The 21,732-nt window shown below is 37.0% G+C and overlaps 3 protein-coding genes across 3 annotated transcripts; 2 read left to right on the top strand and 1 right to left on the bottom strand.

Annotated features, from left to right (window-relative positions):
* Nucleotides 1-1,849: 1,849 nt before the first annotated feature.
* LOC148073754 (zona pellucida sperm-binding protein 3-like) lies at nt 1,850-4,037 on the bottom strand. Its single transcript, XM_087796760.1, has 8 exons — nt 3,559-4,037; nt 3,367-3,485; nt 3,140-3,243; nt 2,889-3,066; nt 2,706-2,823; nt 2,546-2,631; nt 2,321-2,463; nt 1,850-1,967 (listed from the first exon to the last, which is right to left on the bottom strand). The coding sequence occupies exons 1-8, from the start codon at nt 3,994-3,996 to the stop codon at nt 1,903-1,905; spliced, it is 1,251 nt and encodes a 416-aa protein (XP_087652886.1). The 5' UTR covers nt 3,997-4,037; the 3' UTR covers nt 1,850-1,902.
* Nucleotides 4,038-7,636: 3,599 nt separating this feature from the next.
* Nucleotides 7,637-9,959, top strand: LOC148073753 (zona pellucida sperm-binding protein 4-like). Its single transcript, XM_087796592.1, has 8 exons — nt 7,637-8,230; nt 8,292-8,476; nt 8,541-8,638; nt 8,719-8,876; nt 8,952-9,144; nt 9,220-9,406; nt 9,490-9,565; nt 9,699-9,959. Exons 1-8 carry the CDS (start codon nt 7,654-7,656, stop codon nt 9,785-9,787), a joined length of 1,563 nt encoding a protein of 520 aa, XP_087652718.1. The 5' UTR covers nt 7,637-7,653; the 3' UTR covers nt 9,788-9,959.
* Nucleotides 9,960-10,798: 839 nt separating this feature from the next.
* Nucleotides 10,799-19,976, top strand: chkb (choline kinase beta). Its single transcript, XM_087796992.1, has 11 exons — nt 10,799-11,331; nt 12,145-12,253; nt 12,342-12,455; nt 12,561-12,694; nt 12,777-12,881; nt 14,385-14,443; nt 17,267-17,354; nt 17,434-17,542; nt 18,870-18,976; nt 19,337-19,418; nt 19,482-19,976. The coding sequence occupies exons 1-11, from the start codon at nt 10,865-10,867 to the stop codon at nt 19,536-19,538; spliced, it is 1,431 nt and encodes a 476-aa protein (XP_087653118.1). The 5' UTR covers nt 10,799-10,864; the 3' UTR covers nt 19,539-19,976.
* The last annotated feature ends 1,756 nt before the right edge of the window (nt 19,977-21,732 follow it).

The following is a 21,732-nucleotide window of genomic DNA, read 5'->3' as shown; positions in this document are numbered from 1 at the left end:
TATGTAATATTTCAAAATTGGATGTACAGAAACATAATTTTCTTGTCCAACTTTATTAAAAAAAATCTTTATGTAATATTTCAAAATTGGATGTACAGAAACATAATTTTCTTGTCCAACTTACAAAATTAAAAGTTATTTGGAATGTATCATTAATAAACAATTTTATAATAAAGCACAAACAATATCAAATAGTTATGAAATCAATGCCTGCAGAAATATTAGAACTACCTCCACCACTGCAAATGCATATAATGCTCACATCTACTGTGCATTAACTCTGTTTCTTGTTTATGTTTTGTTTATGTTCTTCGTTTATGTTGGTTATTTAATGTATTGAATGTCTTAATTAATGACTGTTTAAGTATTTAATTGTTTTAAGTGTTTAATGTCTGTTGTTAAGTTTTCATGTTTTGCATCGTGGGTCAGAGAGGACCACAATTTTATTTATTATGCATATTTGACAATAAAAGAACTTGACTTGACATATCAGAAATCATTTTTATAATAATAAAGAAATTACAACGAACAGTGAATAACATTTATTTTTGTCACTTAATAAAATTAAGGACGTGCTATTTAAAATTATTCATAACATTTAAATGCTGTTTGATGTTAAATATATTGTTGACATACATCATTTTAACATATTGAGACACACAAAACAATCAACTATATGTATCTGTGTTGTTAATGTTATGAACCATTTTAAATTGGATTCAGTTAAGTATTTGGAGTTTGGATTTTTATAATATTAAAAAATGTTTTAAATGAAAAATGCATGAAATTAAGTTTTAAATATTTGATTGTGCATTAACATGCTAAAGGCTAAAAGAAAGAATTGGAGGACTTTTTACTTTTAAAAAGTTGTAACTTCCTTAATATCTGAGCACTATTTTAAAACTTTCCTTGATGAGAGAAAGAAAATGATGATGCTATTGTAGGAATAAGGAATAAGAGAGAAGTTAGCACACAACCGTTTTCGGTCTTTTGGGCATTTGCGGACAAATAAGGACACAAATAAATAATCAGGTAGACACATAGAAGTTCATGGCGGTCATTCTTAGCCCAGGGAAAACTCTATAGGACAACCCTTAGCACCCAAGAGAGGACCAAGCTGACTCAAGTGGCCTTTATAAATATACAGTAGATGAAAATGTTGTTTGTAAAACATATTAATTTGTTGATTTGTTCTTGATTATTATGATAAGTGAGTTTACCAGGATTTCTATCATGTTTCCATGCTATTATTATGATAATATGTGGGTTGTATTAATGCTGTGCTTCACCATTTCTATGAAATATATCCTTTATCAAATATTAACACATTTTCTCTTTTTTTATTAAAAAATAATTTTCTCCTTTTCTATTGACATTTTTTCAGGTATGTCCACCTTTTTAATTATTTTAAGATTCTATCATTGAACTAATTTGCTAGATTGGATCGTGTGTTAAAAACTGACAAACATTACTTGTTCTCATCCTAAATTAGATTTTACATACGATTGTGTCGCTGTTTATGTCTAAAGAAATCCCTGTTTACACCGGATATATTGGTTATGGTTGTCTTTGATTAGGTGATCCTTGTGAGTTCAGGACACAATATTTTGAAAAAATTGCAGTTTTATTTCCATCAAATGGAAAACTGTGTGATCTTTGACCTATATAAGGATGTAGCACATACAGTATGTTACATATTTATATTGGAACACAGAAAGAAATGCAAAAATAAATCTGCATTATTATACTCCAGAATGTTTGCCAGTACTCTTGTGTTGTATATGAATTTTATTTAGGTATTATGTTTCATCTGAGCACATGTGTAGAAGAATGACGAGGATAACAAACAACACCATCCACCAATGAAGATTTGAATGCTCATGGCGTCGGAGGGTTAATGAGTTAAACCGTCACTTTCTCGCCGATGGCAATGGGACCCAAGGTGACACTGCCTTCCCATTCAATCACTGGTGAAGAAACAATATAGTTAATAATCTAAAACATGTTCGATGCAAAACATAAACAAACATTTTCTTTATTGAATATTTTACATTAATAATTTCTACCTGTATTTGGTACTTTTCTATTCTTTAGAAATAAAGGTATAGGTAAATTAAAGAAATGTTTACAAGGTAATTAAAAAATGTTGTGCTTTTTGTTTCATAGTAGACAAGTTTTACTTTTCTAAAACATATAATACATGTATTTCTAGAATAAGGAAAAACAATTTTTATCTTACCGTAATGATCAGAGTATCAAGATCATGGGAAAACACTAGCTAGATGGACTTTGACAGAGGTTTAGTGGTTTTAGTTCATACCTGCATCAGTGGACACATCGCGGACCTTTCTTGCAGTGCTGGATGATCCACCAGTAGATGAACCTGATGTAACCGGCGGTGGTCCAAATGAATTAGATTCACAGGGGCTGCAGGCTGGGTCAACTCCACTGGCCTCCCTCCACCTAGACAAGGACACAAATGTATATGATATGTGTGTGAAGAAATAAAGAATCAGTGATGTGAATTTGATGTAATGAAACTCACGCAAAGTTGATGTAGGAACAAGCTCTATGTCCCTCGTCAACCTGATGGACGGCAGATGATGCTCTCAGGTGGCAGGTGATGTACATCTGTGGATGGAGTTGTATGGTTTCGGATGCTTTCTTTTTCTTTATTATGTGGCAGACTTATTCTGAGCACTCACAACTCCACTGTCAACTCCTTGGAACCTGAAGGCCTCCAACTGGAATCCAAGCTTGTTCTGGACTGTGCGTGGCATGAATTGAGATTTGGAACCTGTGAGTCTGGCATCAATCAGGCAACTTCAAGAGGAAAGAGAAAATCATCAGGAAAACTGAGCTCAGAAATCTGTAACTCTAATTATTACCCGCCGTTCTCAATGAAAGCGTATCTGGGGCTTGAGTTCATGTCTGACTGGAGGGTAGCGACACAGCTGTCCACATAGACGCGGAGGGGTACGTGGAAATACTGCATGACTGTGGCTTCGATGTTAATCGTGTTACCCAGGAAATACTGGTAGCTTGGTCTCTCGTACACCCAGTCATCTGAAATAAATGTGGTTTTTTTTTTACTTGCACAAGAACACAAACAAAGATATCAAATTGGATTTGGACTCACCAGTCATGAGTTTCAGAGTGAAGTACAAGAACTCTTCTGCGATTTTGACTTGGGAAAATGGAATCCAAAGTGGATCAAGAGGCAAGCTGCTCACATTGTGCTTCCTTAAGTTAGAAAAGAGGAGAAAACATTTTGTAGCGCCAATTGAAGCTCAACCAAACCTGATTGAAATTGCACGTGACCTATTAAGGTTTTTGCCTTCTATTATATGTGGCGAATACATTTACCTTGGGTAGTGGCATTCGACAATCACAGCAGCTTTGCTTGTCCTCACGACAGGGGAGTCGCCAATGGGCAAGGGGTTGTAGTTCACTGTGAAGGAGTAGATGAGGAAGTCCTCCGTCGTCTGGCAAACAGGCAATTCAAATGTCATTTCATTCAGATCAACTATATTTCCCATTTGCTGGTTTTATACTTACCCTCAACACACTCTGGCAGTCGTGCAGCTGAGATTCAAAGATCAGCACCTGAGCGGAATTGTCCTCCCCTACATGTGGGCAGTTTCCCAAAGACAAGTCGGCAGGGTTGATGAACTGGTTTATTCCAAACATGTCCTTCTTGACTTCGACATGAGCTATGGCCTCTCTGCACTCGACAGCGACAGTTTCGGCAGGAATCGGATGTCTGAGCTCAAAGGGCACTTCTGGCTGGGGCTCCGCTTTGGGGTCTTCAGGGTACGTCCAGTCGAGGGGTTTCTCGAATGTTTGCTTAGACTGTTGGGGGTCCTGAGTCCCTTTTTTGGAGGGATTCTGGTTCCCAGTTTGTCCCTGCGTCTGATATTTGGGCCATTGAGCATCAGAGAAGCTGCCGCACAGGGCGAGCGCCACAAGGCAGACTGCGGACCAATTCATTGCCATGGCTTCACAACAACGTGTGATCTTGATGTTCACTTGGTGCTGTAAGAAAGTGGAATCCTTTCACCTACTTTTATATCAGCATGCTTCTCCGCCGTTGGACGTCAGCCTCTCATTGGCAGAAATTCTGACTTATCAGAATGACATCCCTTGTTTGTTGAACTGTACAAAAAAGGTATCATGACAACCCCTGAGCAGCTCAGAGACCTGCAGTTTGGACTGCAATCAAGGGTTACTTACATAACTACCCAACAAACTGAAAAGAAAGTTCTCATAAATAGTCAGAATTTAACAAAGGTTTTAAGAGGGGTTTTTTTAAGCTAAATTTGATATTTATTTAATCCGAAGCAAGTATTCCCATAGTAGACTGTATATTTATTTGGAATGTGCTTTCAGATTAAAAATCCACTTTCTGTCCATAACTCCCCACTATCTGAAAGATTGCAGAGAAAAGGTCTGGCAAAGAAACTGAATGGACATCTTAACTGAACACATATTCCTACATCAAATGCAGATTTGATTTCACAAAAATCACACCATGGTCTGCTAATTGTATTTTTGTTTGAAAAAACGTCTTCATGAGAAGCATGCCTGTAAAGGTGCTGTTTTTCTAGACCTAAATAAGGCTTTTTACCAAATGATTTCATAAAAACTGACCTTTTTTAACATTCACCAGAGGCGCTGCTTTGGTTCATGTCTTGCTTATGTGACAGAAAACAGTGTGTCCCTGTCCAGCACTAGCTCAGCATACCTGAGCTGCCAGTTTGGGGTCCCCCAGGGCACTATTTTAGGGCCCATTTTGTTAGTATTTTCTATAAATGATCTCCCAACCGTGTGTTAATATATTAAATATATGCAGATGATGCTGTTATTTTCAGACAAATCTCCAGGAAGCCTCCAAACTGTTGACAGCAACTATGACCAATGTGCAGAACGAAGTAGAACAAGAACAAGAAATTTACAATTTAATTCAACAGAGACTGAATAGACAGCTTTTTCTTAAGTCGAACTTGATTTGTTCAAAGAGTTCAAACACCATGGACTTTGGACCCAACAATAACTTTTAAAAGCAATATCAAATACCTTAAAAAAGGAAGCTAGGATGTAACATAAGAGCTTCTGTGTTCCTCTATGGCACACATTGAATACTTTTAAACATCCTGGTCATTCAAACCCAAAGACTCACTTTTTCAAAAAAGCCATAAAAACCGATGACAAGAAAATAATGTTGGTTTCCTCCACTTCATTGCCTTTTTTTTTTTTTTAAATGTAAGTTTTATTAATTTTGTGGGTTTCAAAATTGCTTGCTTATTATCATGTTTTTACATCAGTTGAATGGCCTCCATGGCCACAGCTCACAGAGAGTAAAAGGTGTCACTCATTTTTATTCAATGAAACTAAATATTGGTATGATTTACCCCTCGACATTAGATACTCACAATCAGATTTCTCCTTTACATTCCATCAGAAAAACTATCTGAAGACAAAATAAACCAGTCTCGATCAGTAGATTGTCCACACAGTGTTGTTTTCTTTCTGTTTCTTTATTTTTGTTGTCTTCTGTCAAATGTTTGTTCTCGGCACCAAGGATGTAAATCAGCGTTTCTGCTATAATGATCTGCCATATCCTCAGTTGGTAAAAATGTTTATCAATATGCATTGTCCCTATCAAATAAAAAAAAATAGATTAGAACCCTCTTGCACTGATTTAACTTTGGATTGAAGCCTTGCAGTGAAAGATAATGGTTAGGTGGCATTTTCCATCACATTTATTTTCTTCTGGCTATTCCCTAATCTGAAGGCAAATCCAGTTAATACCATCCACGGGCTGCAGGAGAGCTAAACACATATAGAAGAACAAACATTCAGGAACATTTTTGAAAAAAAATAAAATATTTAGAGTAATCTCAACGTATATATGTTTCTGGAAATTGGAATATAATAGAAATTTCCGAGAAAAAAAAAGAAGAGTCCAGAGAGAATATGCCTGGATTCACTGTAAGATGTTTTTTCAACATTGGACATTCCTGCTCTAAAGCTGCAGCACACGTTGATATACAGCTTTTTGCAATCAAAAGAAACTTCTGATAAATGTTGTCCCAAAATAACAAAATGATAATGAAATAACAAACACATGGGCCTAAAAGGACAAAAATACAAACGGTCAAAACGACAAGATCCAAGAGAAAAAACAACTGCTGTACCAATTTAGGAAATTTGAAGATTTGGCAAACAGGTCTGGAGGTTGAAATAGGTATCGGGTCTTGCTTGCTGATGAGGTCCAGCCATGTGCCATTCATCACCCTCAAAGGAACAAGAATAAGAGAGACAGAAGTGAGAGCACAAAATAAAACTAAAATAAAAGCGGAAGGAAACACAGTAGCTTAGGATGAAAGCGAATTGGAATGTGTAAAGGAATGTTCAGTTAATGTATTTGCTGAGAGGGTCAAATGTCACAACAAGGTTTTTCCATTATTTAGTTATACATGATATCCACAAAGTACTATAGTTATAGACGATGAGGAACCTTGTGAATCTGTTGTTTACTAGTCTTTAGCTAGTTTTTAGTTTGACTACACTTTTGCAGGTGTACAGAGAATGTTTTCATAAATATATATATAGTGAAAGATTTTGTTATACTCTACTATTATACTATATATACTATATATATATTATTGTACTATGTCAATAATTATAAGGATCTTTTTTTTTGCCCATGATAATCAATAATAAAAAATGTATATTGTGAAAAAACCTATAAGACTTATACATAATACATACATTAAACTGCGATAGAAATAAATCAGTAGATACTTCACTGTCTTCACAGGTTTATTTTTTTTTAATTATGTATTGATCGTGCAATCATCTTATTTTATCAATATTTTCCTCTGAATATTAAAATAGGCCCAGAAATTATACTTTAAAGCTATAAAGAAGAAATGTTGAATTATACTGTATGTGTTCCTGGTGGATTTCTGATTATCTTGTCACCCTTAAATCTGGATGACTTTACAATTTAGACTTAGAAGGAGAGCACAGACCTCTGACAACCTGCTCATTTTCACTCATATTGTGATTATATTCTATATAATAATGCTGTTAACATTTGAAATGTTGTTGATAGCATTTGGAATAGTATATTGTGGATTTGTTAATCAAAGCAAAATTTAATCATCTGTTAATTTTCCCATAATCAACGTTTTCATTGGAACAGAATCAACCAACAAAAAGACTAGTGGAGGTAGAACAACTCAAAACACATAGGTCCATGTCATCGAATGTATTATTTTAAGTAATACATCTCAAAATCAACATCAGAGGTCTCTCGGACCTTGTGAAGGTCATTATAATTGAAACTGTCAAAACAAGATGACCATCAGCTGACAAGAAAAAATGTCACTGTACTTGTTTGAGGGATTTTTTTGTGTGTGATTCTTGCAATCGAGTAAACTTGCTATTAATTATTGACACGTCTTTGGCTCGAGTGACTAAACTGATTCTCTATAACCGGACAGTCTGACGTGTGATTGGCTGATCTGGAAAGCAAACAGAAACTGAGGGGCACCCGTGGACATTATAAAAATAGGCTACCTTGCATCACATCTTTCACACTATCAGGTATTCATTGTGAGCCGTTCTTTGGTGTCAAGCATTGCAATGAAGTGGATTGGTAGCTGTCTCCTGGCTTTGGCCATGCTTGGCCTGGCTCAGGCTCAATACAAGCCCCAGCAGCCTCAGCAGCCTCAGCCGCCTCAGAAGCCCCATCGGCCCCTGCCACCCCAGAACCCGATCAACCCTCCACAAACGTATACCCCACCCCAGAAACCTTACCAGCCGTCTCAGCAGACTCAATATCCTCAGCAGCCTCAGCAGCCTCAGCAGCCTCAGCAGCCTCAGCGGCCTCAGCAGCCTCAGCAGCCTCAGCAGCCTCAGCGGCCTCAGCAGCCTCAGCGGCCTCAGCAGCCTCAGCAGCCTCAGCAGCCTCAGCAGCCTCAGCAGCCTCAGCACTATCAACATGGTCAGCAGGGTCAGCAGGGTCAGCAGGGTCAGCAGGGTCAGCAGTCCCAGAAACCATACGATCCCAAACGGCCCGTACAGACGACTGACGTAGGAAACTCTTGTGAAGTTCAAGATGCCGACAAGATTCAGTGTGGGGCTCCTGGCATCTCTGGTAATGACTGTGGTCTTATCAACTGCTGCTGGGATGGACGCATGTGCTTTTATGGCAAATATGGTAAGACTTCGGGTTATTGCATTTTAAATTGTGAACTGATATTTAAAAAATGTTTTCTCAGTCACTCTTCAGTGCACCAAGGATGCCCAGATGATCGTGGTTGTGGCCAGAGATGCCACTCTTCCCAACCTTGACCTGGATTCCATTTCCTTCCTCGGAGATGGCAGCCAGTGCAGGCCCGTGGGCACGACTTCGGCATTCGCCATCTACCAGTATCCCGTCACAGACTGTGGCACCATGATGACGGCAAGTGATTTTGATTTTTGAAAAGATGATCTGAATCTTTCCATCTGATAAATAATGTTTACAGGATGAGGCTGGCGTAGTAGTCTATGAAAACAGAATGAGCTCCTTCTTTGAAATTGCCGTCGGAGAATTTGGAACCATCACCAGAGACAGCAGCTATAAGTGAGTTGAATCCCTTTAAAAAAAACTTGTTAAATTCCATTGTTTTAATTGAGGCCCTGACTCACTGTTCTCTGTCTCAGCTTGGTGGTCCAGTGTAGATATATCGGTCTCTCAGTTGAAGCCCTGGTGATTGAGGTCGGTGGACTGCCACCACCTCCACCTGTGGCTGCTCCTGGTCCCCTTCACGTGGAACTCAGACTGGGCAATGGACAGTGTCAATCCAAGGGTTGCGTGGAAGGTTTGTGCGGAGAAAATGTATTATAAGGCAAAGAAAAATATGAAAATAGACTAACTTTAAATTATCTTTTCACAGAGCAAATCGCATACAACTCCTACTATGGTGACAGTGAATACCCTGTCGTTAAGGTTCTCAGGGATCCCGTGTATGTTGAAGTGAGAATTCTGGACCGAACTGACCCCGGCATTGTCTTGACTCTTGGACGCTGCTGGGCAACCACTGACGCCAACCCTGACAGCCTGCCTCAGTGGGACCTGCTCATTGATGGGTAAAGCTGAATGTTAATGAAGGCATCTTAACTGTGAACCCCGAATCTCTGACCTCCTATCTTGTCACGCCTCAGATGCCCCTACACTGACGATCGCTACACGACGGCTCTGATTCCTGTGGATGTGTCATCTGGACTTCCGTACCCCACCCACTTCAGGCGCTTTGTTTTCAAGATGTTCACATTTATGTCCGGCGGAGGTTCAGATGCTTCCAAAAAGTTGGCTGCTGTTTCAGAGCCTTTACTACCCCTAAAGGATAAGGTACAACTCACACATAAAACAAGTGTTTTTTTCCAACAAAGATCTTTTTTCAACAGCAACTTTGTTTTTTCAATTTCTCCAAGGTGCATATCCACTGTGAAACAGCTGTGTGCCAGCCCTCACTTGGAGATAACTGCGAACCAAGATGCTTCAGAAAGAGTAGGCATTGTCCCACCATGGAGCTTATCTGAATATCCAAAATGTTTTTAGGAAAACTCTTGAGTCATCTTTCTTCATTCTGTTTAATAATCCCGATTGCATTTTTCTGACCACTGCCTTGTGTCACCCACAGGGAGATCCGTTGTAGCCGAGACAACATCACGAAAAGAAACCAAAGTGGTCAGCAGCCACCAGCTTCTCTTCAGTGCCACCAGTGCTTAATAACATCATCTGGATACCTTAAAATAAAATCTAACTGAATATCAAATGCATGTTTAAATGGCTGAACGTATCTTATAAAAAAAAAGAAACATAATGAGTACACAAGTGTAATTGTGTAAATGGTGTTATACAACTCACACTTTTATTGGATTAAACATCTTTGAACACGTCATTTTGTGTTGTTACATTATTGATTGAAAGTGATTTAACAAGTAACCTTTGAGATAACTGTAAAAAAAACAAACATTTAAACCGTGGGTTGATTCAATAGCACCAGAATTATATACATTAAGTAAGTAAGTAAGTCATTTTGTAGAGCGCTTTCCCAGACCAGGGTCACAAAGCGCTTAAACAATCAAAACAATACCCGATAAAATAAAAACTTAAAAGGTCAAGATAACACCGAGACAAACAGGAATCTCAGAAAATCAAGGAAAAACCTGCACGAATAAGTGTCTTAAGATGTTTCTTGAAGGAGTCAGTAGATCATCAAACACAGAGGGAGAGGAAGATCGTTCCAAAGCTTAGGAGGATCCCTCAACAGATTCTGATCCACAGACCTCAGAGCCCGAGCTGGGGTGTAAGACTGCAGATTATTCTGATTCATTTAACCCGTCTTGTATATATTTTAGTTATGAATTTATTTGTTAATTGCCTCTAAATGTAATATTGATTTTGGATTGCGTGAATCATAAACAACTATCAACATAGCAATATATAACAGGGGAAATAATTGTTTCATTTATTTTTTTTAATTTCGTGAAAAATATCGCGATACTAAGATATTCTCGGCATTTTTGTTTCTAATCGTTTTTTAATTTATCTTAAAAGAAATAGATAAATGTATGATTACGCTTTTCTATTCAAGCACATGCTTTGGAATTGCATGCGTTTGACAGGAGTAAAGAAAAACTCCATTTCCCAGAAACCTTCAGTATTTTTTTCCCCGTAGTGTCACCTGATCAAACAACTACTCTGATTGGTTGTCGGGTGCGTGACGTAGGGTTTAATGACAGGAAGAAGGGCATCCGCCACCTGAGGAGGATTTAATAACAGCGGGAGCGTCATAGTCCTCCAATGCGGTTCACGCCGTCGAGCTATACTTGGCTCTTCCGGTTAAGAAGCTTTAGTAGAGAGTTGCGCCCGCCAGCGTGTGCCCCCCGCGGTCTCACTGCACCCCACAACGCCGTCCGTCCTCCACTATTCGCCAGGAAAGTCGCCATGAGCAGCGCCGTGAGCAGCAGCGGGCAGGAGGGCGCAGACCGAGCCGACACGCCGCCGCTCTTCGCCCCCATCCTGCCCCCGGAGATGGCCGCTCCTCGCGCGCTGAACCCCCTCCTCCTGGTCCACGAGAGGAACTTCAGGACTCCGAGTCCCAAGTGCGGGGAAGGCGACGAGGACTCGGAGGCTGAGTCGTTCCGGGACGGCAGGAGCGAGGAGGTGGACCCGGAGACCAGGAGCAGAGCCTTCACCTGGTGTCGAGACTTTCTGTCCGGGGCGTGGAAGGTCATCCCGGAGGCAGACTTCCAGATCAGCATCGTTAGGTGAACACATGGAAACATGTAATGGATCAGATGAAGATGTCTTTTCTTTAATAATATGGAAGAATGTTCACAGATGTGTGACATCATTCAAGAGTGATGAACCTAATGTTTATATATTTACAGTCACTTGAGTCATATTTATTTGTTTGTCCTTTCACTGTATTTACGTGGCCCCTCGTGAAGTCGTAGAAACTAAAAACTGTCTTTTTAATTTAAATTAATAATTACTAGACTCTTAACATGACCAGATTCTTTTTTGTCATGGTTTTTTTCAAATAGATTTAAGTCAGAGGAAGAGGGCCACATTTCATGATGTAAAAAACCAGCAGGGGGCCAAACGGTTTCTATTATAAGTTTATCCAGTTCAAGAGAAAATGGCGAGCATTTTCACAGACGACGTATTTAATTATTTTTGCTATTTTACATTCTCACTATTAGAAATGGAGTAAATAACGGAGACGGCGATCTGTTAAAGGGGCCGCAAATGGGCCCCGGGCTATCCCTTTAGGTACACTTGATTGATGTTAATATATATATATTTTTTAAAAGTTAGTTTTTTTTAGCATATTTATCATGATTTAATGTCTCACTTTTTTACTTTCCCCTTCTTTTACTTTGCTTGATGGCCCCTCACAACAGTACTGTGTGGCCCCTGAGGAAATTGAATTGCACGCAACTGCTCTAAAGGTTTCTTGGTCGCTCTGGTACTTTTCCCCTCACTTCTCTCTCCACTGCAAATCCTGCTAAGGTGGAATTCTTGCTTCTAAAAAGTCTCTGAATCTTGTCTCTGAAGCATCTGTTTCTGTGTCACAGCGGCGGCCTCAGTAATCTGCTGTACCTGTGCTGTCTGCCGGACCATGTGGACTCCAAAGGTGCGGAGCCACGGGAGGTTCTCCTCAGAGTATATGGAGCTATTCTTCAGGTGAGTCCTGGAGGAAAAAAAGATAAGCCTCAATATGTTGGAAGTAGTTTTAGTTTTTTTGGTTTGACTCCAAGTGTGTTTCTTTCAGGGCGTGGACTCGCTGGTGTTGGAGAGCGTTATGTTTGCTATTTTGGCAGAACGTACGCTGGGACCCAAACTGTACGGGATCTTTCCAGAAGGTCGTCTGGAACAATATATTCCGGTAGTCTGAGTCACAATGTCTTTCCTGTTTTTTTTCCTTACGACAAAATCCCTGTAAAAAACATGATGTCGAAAGATACGATGAACTTCTTGCATTCTTCTCCAGAACACTCGGATGCTCACACATCAGCTCTCCCAGCCCATCATCTCGGCTGAGATCGCCACCAAGATAGCACGCTTTCATGAAATGGAGATGCCGTTCAACAAGGAGCCCAAATGGTTATTTGGAACAATCAACAAGTGAGGAAAATCTTCTTTTTTTTTCCATGTATTTACTGTATGAGAAACCTGGAATTTTGCTGACGCTGGATTTATGCTTCAGGTACATGGATGAGGTGATGAAGCTGAAGTTCACCCGGGAGGCTCATGTGAAGAAATACAAGAAGCTGATGAAGCTCGATCTTCCCGCTGAGCTCCAGAGCCTCAAGTAAGATTTTGTTTTCCCCCGTCACAAGATTAAATTACCCTCAGAAGAATGGAGCTTTGTTTTATCACTAGAGAAGTCAAAAGTCACGCTTGCAACGGGAGAAACCAACCACATATTTATGGGTATTCAAGTAAAATGAAAAAAATAAATAGAGATTTTTAATTTCAACATAAAAACGATGGATGTTTCTGCCATTTTTATTTTTTTTTACATTATTTGAAAATCAGCAAGTTATTTGAGCATCAAACTAAACTTAATTTCATATACTGTAGTTTATTTAATAACATTATTTAATTTCCTTTAAGACTTTTAAACATGATGTCAACGATATAAAACTACAAAGTTAAATTATTTCGCATTATTACAGCAAACACTCAGCAAACACATTTTTTTAAATAAAGATAAAAATGGAACTTGAGGGAACAAAGTAAGTAAGTAAGTAAGTAATATTTATTTATATAGTGCTTTTCGAGACCAGGGTCACAAAGCGCTTAGACAATCAAAACAATACTCAAAAAAGTACATACTTTAAAGATCAAGATAATACTGAGAACAACACAGGAGTTCGAGAAATTCAAGGAAAAGCCTGAACAAATAGAAACGTCTTAAGATGTTTCTTAAAGGAGTCAGTAGATCCATCAAGCGCAAAGCTGTGCAACCTTATTTAAATTTACCCATTAAGTAATAAAAAAAAAAAGTTTTTGGTTTTTATTTACTTGTCGTGTATCTCTTCTTATCAGTGACCTTTGTCCCACAAAAGCTTAGTTTATGGAAACGATTCAAATTAAATTAGATCTTGATAATGTGAATACTATCTAAATAGGACAAAACCTATAAACCATTTTAAATTCACACTACGGTAATAAGTTTGGAGAAATGAAAACGATTCTGGTTATGATGTAAATATTTAGGATTTAAAAAGTAATTGTAATAAAATGCTTTGGTACAATCGAGAGGATTTCGAGCAACAAAGAAAATTATTTTATCAGAAAAAGATAAAGTAGCTTTGATTTTTTTCCCCGACCTGCGACCCCATGAACAGTTAATGCGTCTGGAACAGTCGTATTTCTTTAAAAAAGAACGAGCTGTACCGTCGTGTATCTCTTCTAATCACTGACCTTTGTCCCACAAATGAGTCCTCTTGAAAGTCGGAGAGGTCACGCTGCTCTTTATCGAAACAAAAAAAAAGCTGCTATCAAGAAAGACTCGGGATGTGACGCAATCGCATGTCTGTGGCCAAAGTGAGATAAAAATGCTTAATATTTAACAGCTGTGAACAACAGGTCACTGTCGCATGTTATTTAATTCAAAATGTTTTTTAATAGTTATGAGCTATTTGAGCAGTGGATCGAAAATATTTCCACTTGAAAATGAAACCAGAATGTGTAGATATGGTGACGAATGTAGCGCTTAATTTAAAGTATTGATCGTGCCAGATAGTTTTCTGATTAAACATCACACGCTTCCTCTTTTAAACCTCACATTCCTGTTCCACCACTGCAGGACACTGTTGGCCGAGACTCCGTCGCCCGTGGTTTTCTGCCACAATGACGTCCAAGAAGGTAAAAACCCATCACACACACCGGACCTTCTGTGCAGGGCGGCGAAGTTACATAAGTCACCGGCAGACGTTCTTGGCAGGAGATATAAATAGTGTCGCTTCATATTCACGCTGGTGTCATCGGAAACTCAAGCACTGTTGTCGACATGAAGAAACATTTTTTTCTAAATCTTATTGTCTCCACTAGAGGAGCATCTCTTAGTGCTTGGTCATGAGTGAGCGAAAGATGGCAGATTTTGTGGTCGGATATAATGGTCAGATGAGGTCTCTCAGTCATTAGAATGCCTCTGAAACTAAGACTTTAAATTTAATATATGGTATAAATCTTCTTCCACAGGAAGCCGAAATGATCTGTGAACCTGTTGGGTATGATTTGATCTTTAACCTTTTTATTGAAAATCAAATCAGATAATTCTATATATAAACTATTTTAATTCTTGTCACAGTGGGTACAGGGTCGATCGATCAATTGCTTTGACGCTTTACAGTTTTTCTTTTAAAATACATTTTTCAGGCTTCAGGTCCTTTTCAAAGAAATTAAACTTTATTCCATAATTGTACAGCGTCAAAGCAATCACCAACCGTGACTCGCATAATTAAAGGAATCATGACTACATTATATAATAACTGTATGATTATATACATAATTTGTTTTTAAATTCATTTATTCCATCATGAGCTTTATTTGTATTTGGCCATTAGTAAAGCATCAAATTGATGATGAAAAGAATATTATTAATAATAATAATAATAATAATAATTCATTTTATTTGATGGCGTCTTTCAAGACACCCTAGAACGCCTTACAAAGGAGAAAAGCAGCTCAATAAAAACATTGAAAATACACAGTAAAATACATTAAGTAGTATAAGCAAATTTTGAAGAGGTATGGTTTGCGTTGCGATTTTTAATAAATCTTATATTTTTTTATCTAGTAGAAGATCTAGAAGTTTTTTTTTTTTCTTTCATTGGCATATGGATGAGTTTAACACCAACAACACCTAGACCAGCTTCATCTGCACACGTGTCAAGACTTACACAGACCTTTATTTACGATGACAAGACCAGTTTCTGAAAGCAACAAACAAGAGCATTTTATAGATGTGTTTCCTATGGTTCATGATGGCAGTAGAATTCTCTAAATTTATTTTTTATAAACCTTTATTTATACAGGTAAATGCAGGACGCTGCTGCCCAGCAAGCGAGATGTAGAGAGAGTCTTAAAAAAAACATGGAGGGATAGATTTTTTTTCAAGTTAGAAAGTTACTTAAAATCTATAAATGTATTCACTTAAGTGTTTTTCCTTATGTGTCGTTTTTTATTTTGTTGTTCTTATTTTGTTGGCCTTACAAAAGAGAAAAGCAGCTCAATAAAGACATTGAAAATACACAGTAAAATACATTTAAAATATTACAGAGAATAAGCCAATTTTGAAGAGGTATGGTTTGAGTTGCGATTTTTAATGTAAGCTTCATCAAAAATCTAATATTTTTTATATTCCATTTTTTTTTAAAGTGGAGAAACTATATACAGTATATATATATATATATATATATATATATATATATATATATATATATTAATCTGGTAGAAGATCTAGATATGCAAGCATATAGATGAGTTTTGCATTGTCTCCTGGGTGAACCCGATACTCTGACGGTGATTCATTAAAAGTTTGGCCCAAATTCCAAGAGTATGTAAAAGCCTGACAGTTGCACTCGTATAACCCTCACAACACGCCTGCAGCAGCAGCACCACGTCAACGCCTAGACCAGCTTCATCTGCACACGTGTCAAGAGTTACACAGACCTTTATTTACGATGACAAGACCAGTTTCTGAAAGCAACAAACAAGAGCATTTTATAGATGTGTGTCTCTATGGTTCATGATGGCGGTAGAATTCTCTAAATTTATTTTTTTAAAACCTTTATTTATACAGATAACTGCAGGACGCTGCTGCCCAGCAAGCAAGATGTAGTCATAAAAAAAGATGAAGGGATAGATTTAGAGATTTAGTTAGAAAGTTGCTTAAAATCTATAAATGTATTCACTTAAGTGTGTTTCCTTATGTGTCGTTTTTTATGTTGGCCTTACAAAGGAGAAAAGCAGCTCAATAAAAAAATTGAAAACACACAGTAAAATACATTTAAAATATTACAGTATATTAGAGTGAGCCAATTTTTAAGAGGTATGGTTTGCGTTGCGATTTTTTTCATTTAACCTTCATTAACAATCTAATATTTTTTATATTGCATTCTTTAAAATGTAAAGCTGCTATATATTTTTTTTATCTGGTAGCAGATATAAATATGCAACTTTCTTTTTTTTCTTGTATAAGGCTATGGATTGTTTCTGTATTGTCTCCTGGGCGAACCCGATACTCGTCTGACGGCGACCCATTAAAAGTTTGGCCCAAATTCAAAGAGTACAAACGTATTCACTTGAGTTTATTTCCTCATGTGTCATTTTTTATTTTGTTGTTCTTACCACCGGTTGTGTTGATCAACCTGATATTATTATTACTTGTGCATATTTGCTCTGTGATAAACCAGTTTTTGTTGTTTTTCTCTTCTCCGAGGTGAGTTTGTGTGATAAGAGATAAGAAGAACTTGTACAACTTGAACCGGTCGAATCACAAAAGTGTTTTAATACATATTGAATGGAGAAAAAAAGAAAATATGAAAAAATAACTTTATTTTCATAGTCCGGTTTTTACTTCAAGCGTTACTGACGCAACTTTTTTTGTTGTGTGAAGTGTTAATGACTTCTGTTGGTGTTGCGTGGTGGCATCAGTGCCGTAACATCCTTGTTTCCTGTCGACAGGCAACATCCTGATCCTGAACGGTGGAGACCAAAGTGCCACAGACAGACTGATGCTGATCGATTTCGAGTACAGCAGCTACAACTACAGGTGGAAATGTAACCGTTTATCTGGAATGTTTATAAGTATATTTTTTAACTTTGTGTTTTTTTTAACGTTTTTTTCTCAGAGGCTTTGATTTTGGGAACCACTTCTGTGAGTGGATGTATGATTACACATACAACCAGTGGCCTTTCTACAAGGCCACAGCGGACAACTACCCCACCAAGGAGCAGCAGGTCTGTCTTCTTATATCGTCTTTCAAAGTCAACCATGAATAAACATATGCTGAAAACCGTGATGTAGAAGAAAATGAAGAATGAGTTTAAACAATCAAAACAATAACCATTAAAATATATACTTAAAAGGTATATAACACCATGGCCAACATAGGAGAATAAGAAAATCAAGGAAAAGCCTGCACGAATAAAAGTGTCTTGAGATGTTTCTTGAAGTGACCCTGGTCCGGAAAAGTGCTCTACAAATATAAATTACTTACTCACTTACTTGCATATTCAATTCATAATCACTTGTTATACATTTAAAAAAAAAAAGATCAGCCAAAATGTTATGACCACCTGTCATACTGTGCAGGTCACTCTTGTTTGTCTCCAGCGGTTTGTGAACTGGCGACTAGGTCATGTTCGGCTCGGTGATCGGGGTCAGCTTGTCCGTTCACGTCTCCATTGATATACTTTGAACGAGATTAGATTTGATGTTTCCAGCTGTTTGATCGGTTGACGTGGACGTCTTCCTATCATTTTCCGCTTTTCTCATGTTTATAAATGGCTCTACTAAATGGTTTAAAGATACTTTTATGGCTTTTTCAGAAATAAAAATAATGAATTAAATTTTCATTCTGATTATCAATATAACTATACATTTATACATTCTGCAGGGAGAAGTCTGACCCGCTCTACTAGAAGAACTCACATTTCCCGATCCTTAAAACTGCCAGTTTTTTTCAGGATCAACTTTAAAATTCTGGTTCTTACTTTCATATCTATTCATGGTTAGTCTCCTCCTTACATCAGTGATCTGATCCAGACTTACACAATAACTCGGGCTCTGAGGTCTGTGGATCAGAATCTACTGATGGTTCCTGAACACGATTCAGGACCAGAGGAGAGAAATCCTTCCAGACTGTTGCTCCTAAGCTTTGGAACGATCTTCCTCTCCCTCTGTGTTTGATGGATCTACTACACTTTTATTTATGCAGACTTTTCCTTGATTCTCTGAGACTCCTGTGTTTGTCTTGTTGTGTCTTGATCTTTCAAAGTATTTATTTTATTGAGTATTCTTTTGATTATTTAAGTGCTTTGTCACCCTGTTCTGAAAAAGCGCTCTACAAATATAAATTACTTACTTACTTAATAGAATTTACGTAATTAATTATGTCGCTGCCATCTGGTGTTACATTCATTTACTTCAGCTTATTGTCTATAATATTTGAAATATAATTTGCATTAAATGATTGAATGTGTGGCACAAAAATCACACGTTTCATTTAAACAACTATAAAATGTTGACTGACAAATAAAGTGGATACATGTGTGTTTGTTGCAGCTTCATTTTCTCAGGAGTTATTTGACAGAGCAGAGGAAATTCTCTGAAACTAACATAAACATGGACCTGGCACAAATTGAAGAGGACATGATCATCGAAGCCAACAGGTTTGTTCCTTTTACATTTTTGTTTAATCTTTCAGAATTATTTATTTATTTATTTTTCAATATTTTTGTTCAAACTTTTTTCTGAATAATTTATTATTCAGGGAAATGTATGTTTACAATTAAATTACATATTATTTTTAAAAATATTTAAATTATATTTATATTATTAATAAAATAAAATGTATTATTTATTTTACCCAAGTTAAGGTAAAGCTAATTTAACAGTTTTATCATAAATTTCCTTTCTTACTATTTTATAAAATGTCTTCAAAAGTATTGCATTTAAAAGAAAATCAGAATTTTATAATTAATTTAATAGTTTAAGTACCAAATTTGTTTAACACTGTCTTTTCTCTCTAGATATGCTCTGGCTTCACACTTTCTCTGGGGCCTGTGGTCCATCATCCAAGCCAAACTGTCCAAGATTGAGTTTGGCTACATGGTAAGTTTTGTTAGCTTCCTCTCCGTCGTCATCTTTGCTCATAAGAACGTGTCATGTCTTCAGGATTACGCCCAGTGTCGCTTTGACGCCTACTTCAAGCAGAAAAAGCTCTTCTCCTAAAGTCCTGCAAGTGTTGGTCAGTGTGTGATGGATCCACGCCTCCTATGCAGCTACACGTCAGAAAAGTCTGTACTTTTCTACTTGTGCTACCTGAGACCCTGAAGCACTCATTCCCATCTTTTGTGAAATTCTCTTTTATTTACTCTATAATGTCTTTTAATCATGTCTAAGAAGTGTTTCCATTTAGGACCGTTTATTTCACTAATATTTATTAAGTGTTGCACTTAAATGTTTTTTGTAACTAACTAAAAAATCATAATAACTAAATTGGCTTTTAATTTTGTTTTACTAAAAGGAATGCTGTAGATTTAAAGAACGCTTTTAAAGAAGCTATCGTGTCATTTCTTTTAAACGCTGAGCTGCGAATTAGCGCCCTCTTGGGACCATTTGTCGAATTTATCTTTTTCAAAAAGTGCCTGATAAATTCATTCTTCAATGTATTGTCCAGCCATTTTTTTTTCTTTACACGACCACAATAAAACCGAAATGTCTCTTTTAATGTGGCGTGAATACTAAAGACCAGATTATATACATATATGTTGGTTAATTTTGATGCTAGGCTAGCTTCTGAAACAAATACTATTTTTATTTCAATGATTTCACTAAACTATAAACCAACAACAAAATTACACATCGATAAGGTCTCATGAACCAACACATGCGGATAAAGTGATCACAAAACTCTACTTTTTTGGGTAAACTTTACTCAAGTACTCATGAATATGCACATAAACTTGTCACCCCTGAGATATCAAATCTGTGTTTACAGATTAGTTTTGTCTGTATAGAAGACCTTCTTTAGTTCCACTACCTCACTGATGCTTCAGTCTTCTGTGTAGATCATCGCTCGTACTCGCTCTTGTTCGTCGTGTGGCATCACACACTCTATAAGAATGTTCTATTGTAACTGTAGGAGATGCTCTAGAGCTGCATGTCGTCACTTAAATAGATCCTTCCCTTACATCTGTGGAGGATACGTTGGTGTCATCCGGAAACTAACATTTCTTTTTACAGCTCAAACCGTCTTCATTATTGATCTATTTTTACTGTTGCGATGAATCACAAATGTCTGTATTATGTTCTAACGTTCAACGTGTCGACTCCATCCAATCCCTTCGTCTCATCTTTGCACTAAAATTAAATTGAATTTGCCTGTTTTTAACTGTTTGTATGCATTATTTTACTTCTGGGGGAAAGGGGACACGACGGCACAAAAACAAACAGGTAAAGCAAACATGGGACGACGACGTGAGTCTTTTAAGTTTGCGTCATAAATTGTTTTCAATGAGTTAAGTACACACCCGTGTGTTGACGTCTGACGTGCTGAGGGTGAGAACTGGAGCGACCTCCAGCAAGTCAGTATTTCACAGAAAAAATACAAACAACCATTCATGCACAATTTAGTCCTTAACTAACCTTAACCTGTGTGTTTTTGGAATTGGGGAGGATATAGAGGAAGGTATACGACTATGAAATAAACTCCAACTATCCTCAAAGAATATAACTTTAGAACTAGAGAGTGCAGACCTCTGCCAAGCAGCTTGTGAATACATCAATATAATTATTTTATTATTATGGTTTCAAGCTATGTTTTTTATTTTTCAAATTAAAATAAATGTATTTAGTATAAATGCTACTAACCTTCGTGGGACAGAAGGTAGTATAATCAGAATTACGTAATTATCATTACAAAACTTATTAACCTTTTAACTGTGTATTGTTCTGTTATTAAAGCGCTTTACAAATAATAATTACTTGCTTACTTAAGGTGGAGGAATCATACCAAAATATTATCATTAGCTTCTTGTTCCACTTTCCACTAGAAAAAGCTAAATCTGTTCATAACCGTTTGCAATCGATGCCTCTTGTTTATTTCAGTTGATATTGTCATTATACAAGAATTGTTTCAATGACTTGGAAACTCAAGAAAAAGGTATTTCAAACAGTGTCACAATACATGTAACTATTTCCGTTTTTTTACTTTTAATTCATTAAATGTAATTATGCCATATTTTTCAAAGGTAAGTTAGTAAGTAAGTAATATTTATTTATATAGCGCTGAGCTTTTATTTATTCTATAGTATATTCATTCGTTTTTTTTCTATATAACATATATATATACAGTTTTTATATATAAAAATAAATAGTCTGTGTGAATATTTGTATTTATTTTCCATTCTTTTCATTCCAATAT

This window comes from Callionymus lyra, chromosome 8 (genome assembly GCF_982586985.1).
Source record: "Callionymus lyra chromosome 8, fCalLyr1.hap1.1, whole genome shotgun sequence".
Lineage (NCBI taxonomy): Eukaryota > Metazoa > Chordata > Actinopteri > Syngnathiformes > Callionymidae > Callionymus > Callionymus lyra.
The sequence above is the reverse complement of the archived record's forward strand: the minus strand, read 5'-3'. Positions and strand labels throughout refer to the sequence as shown.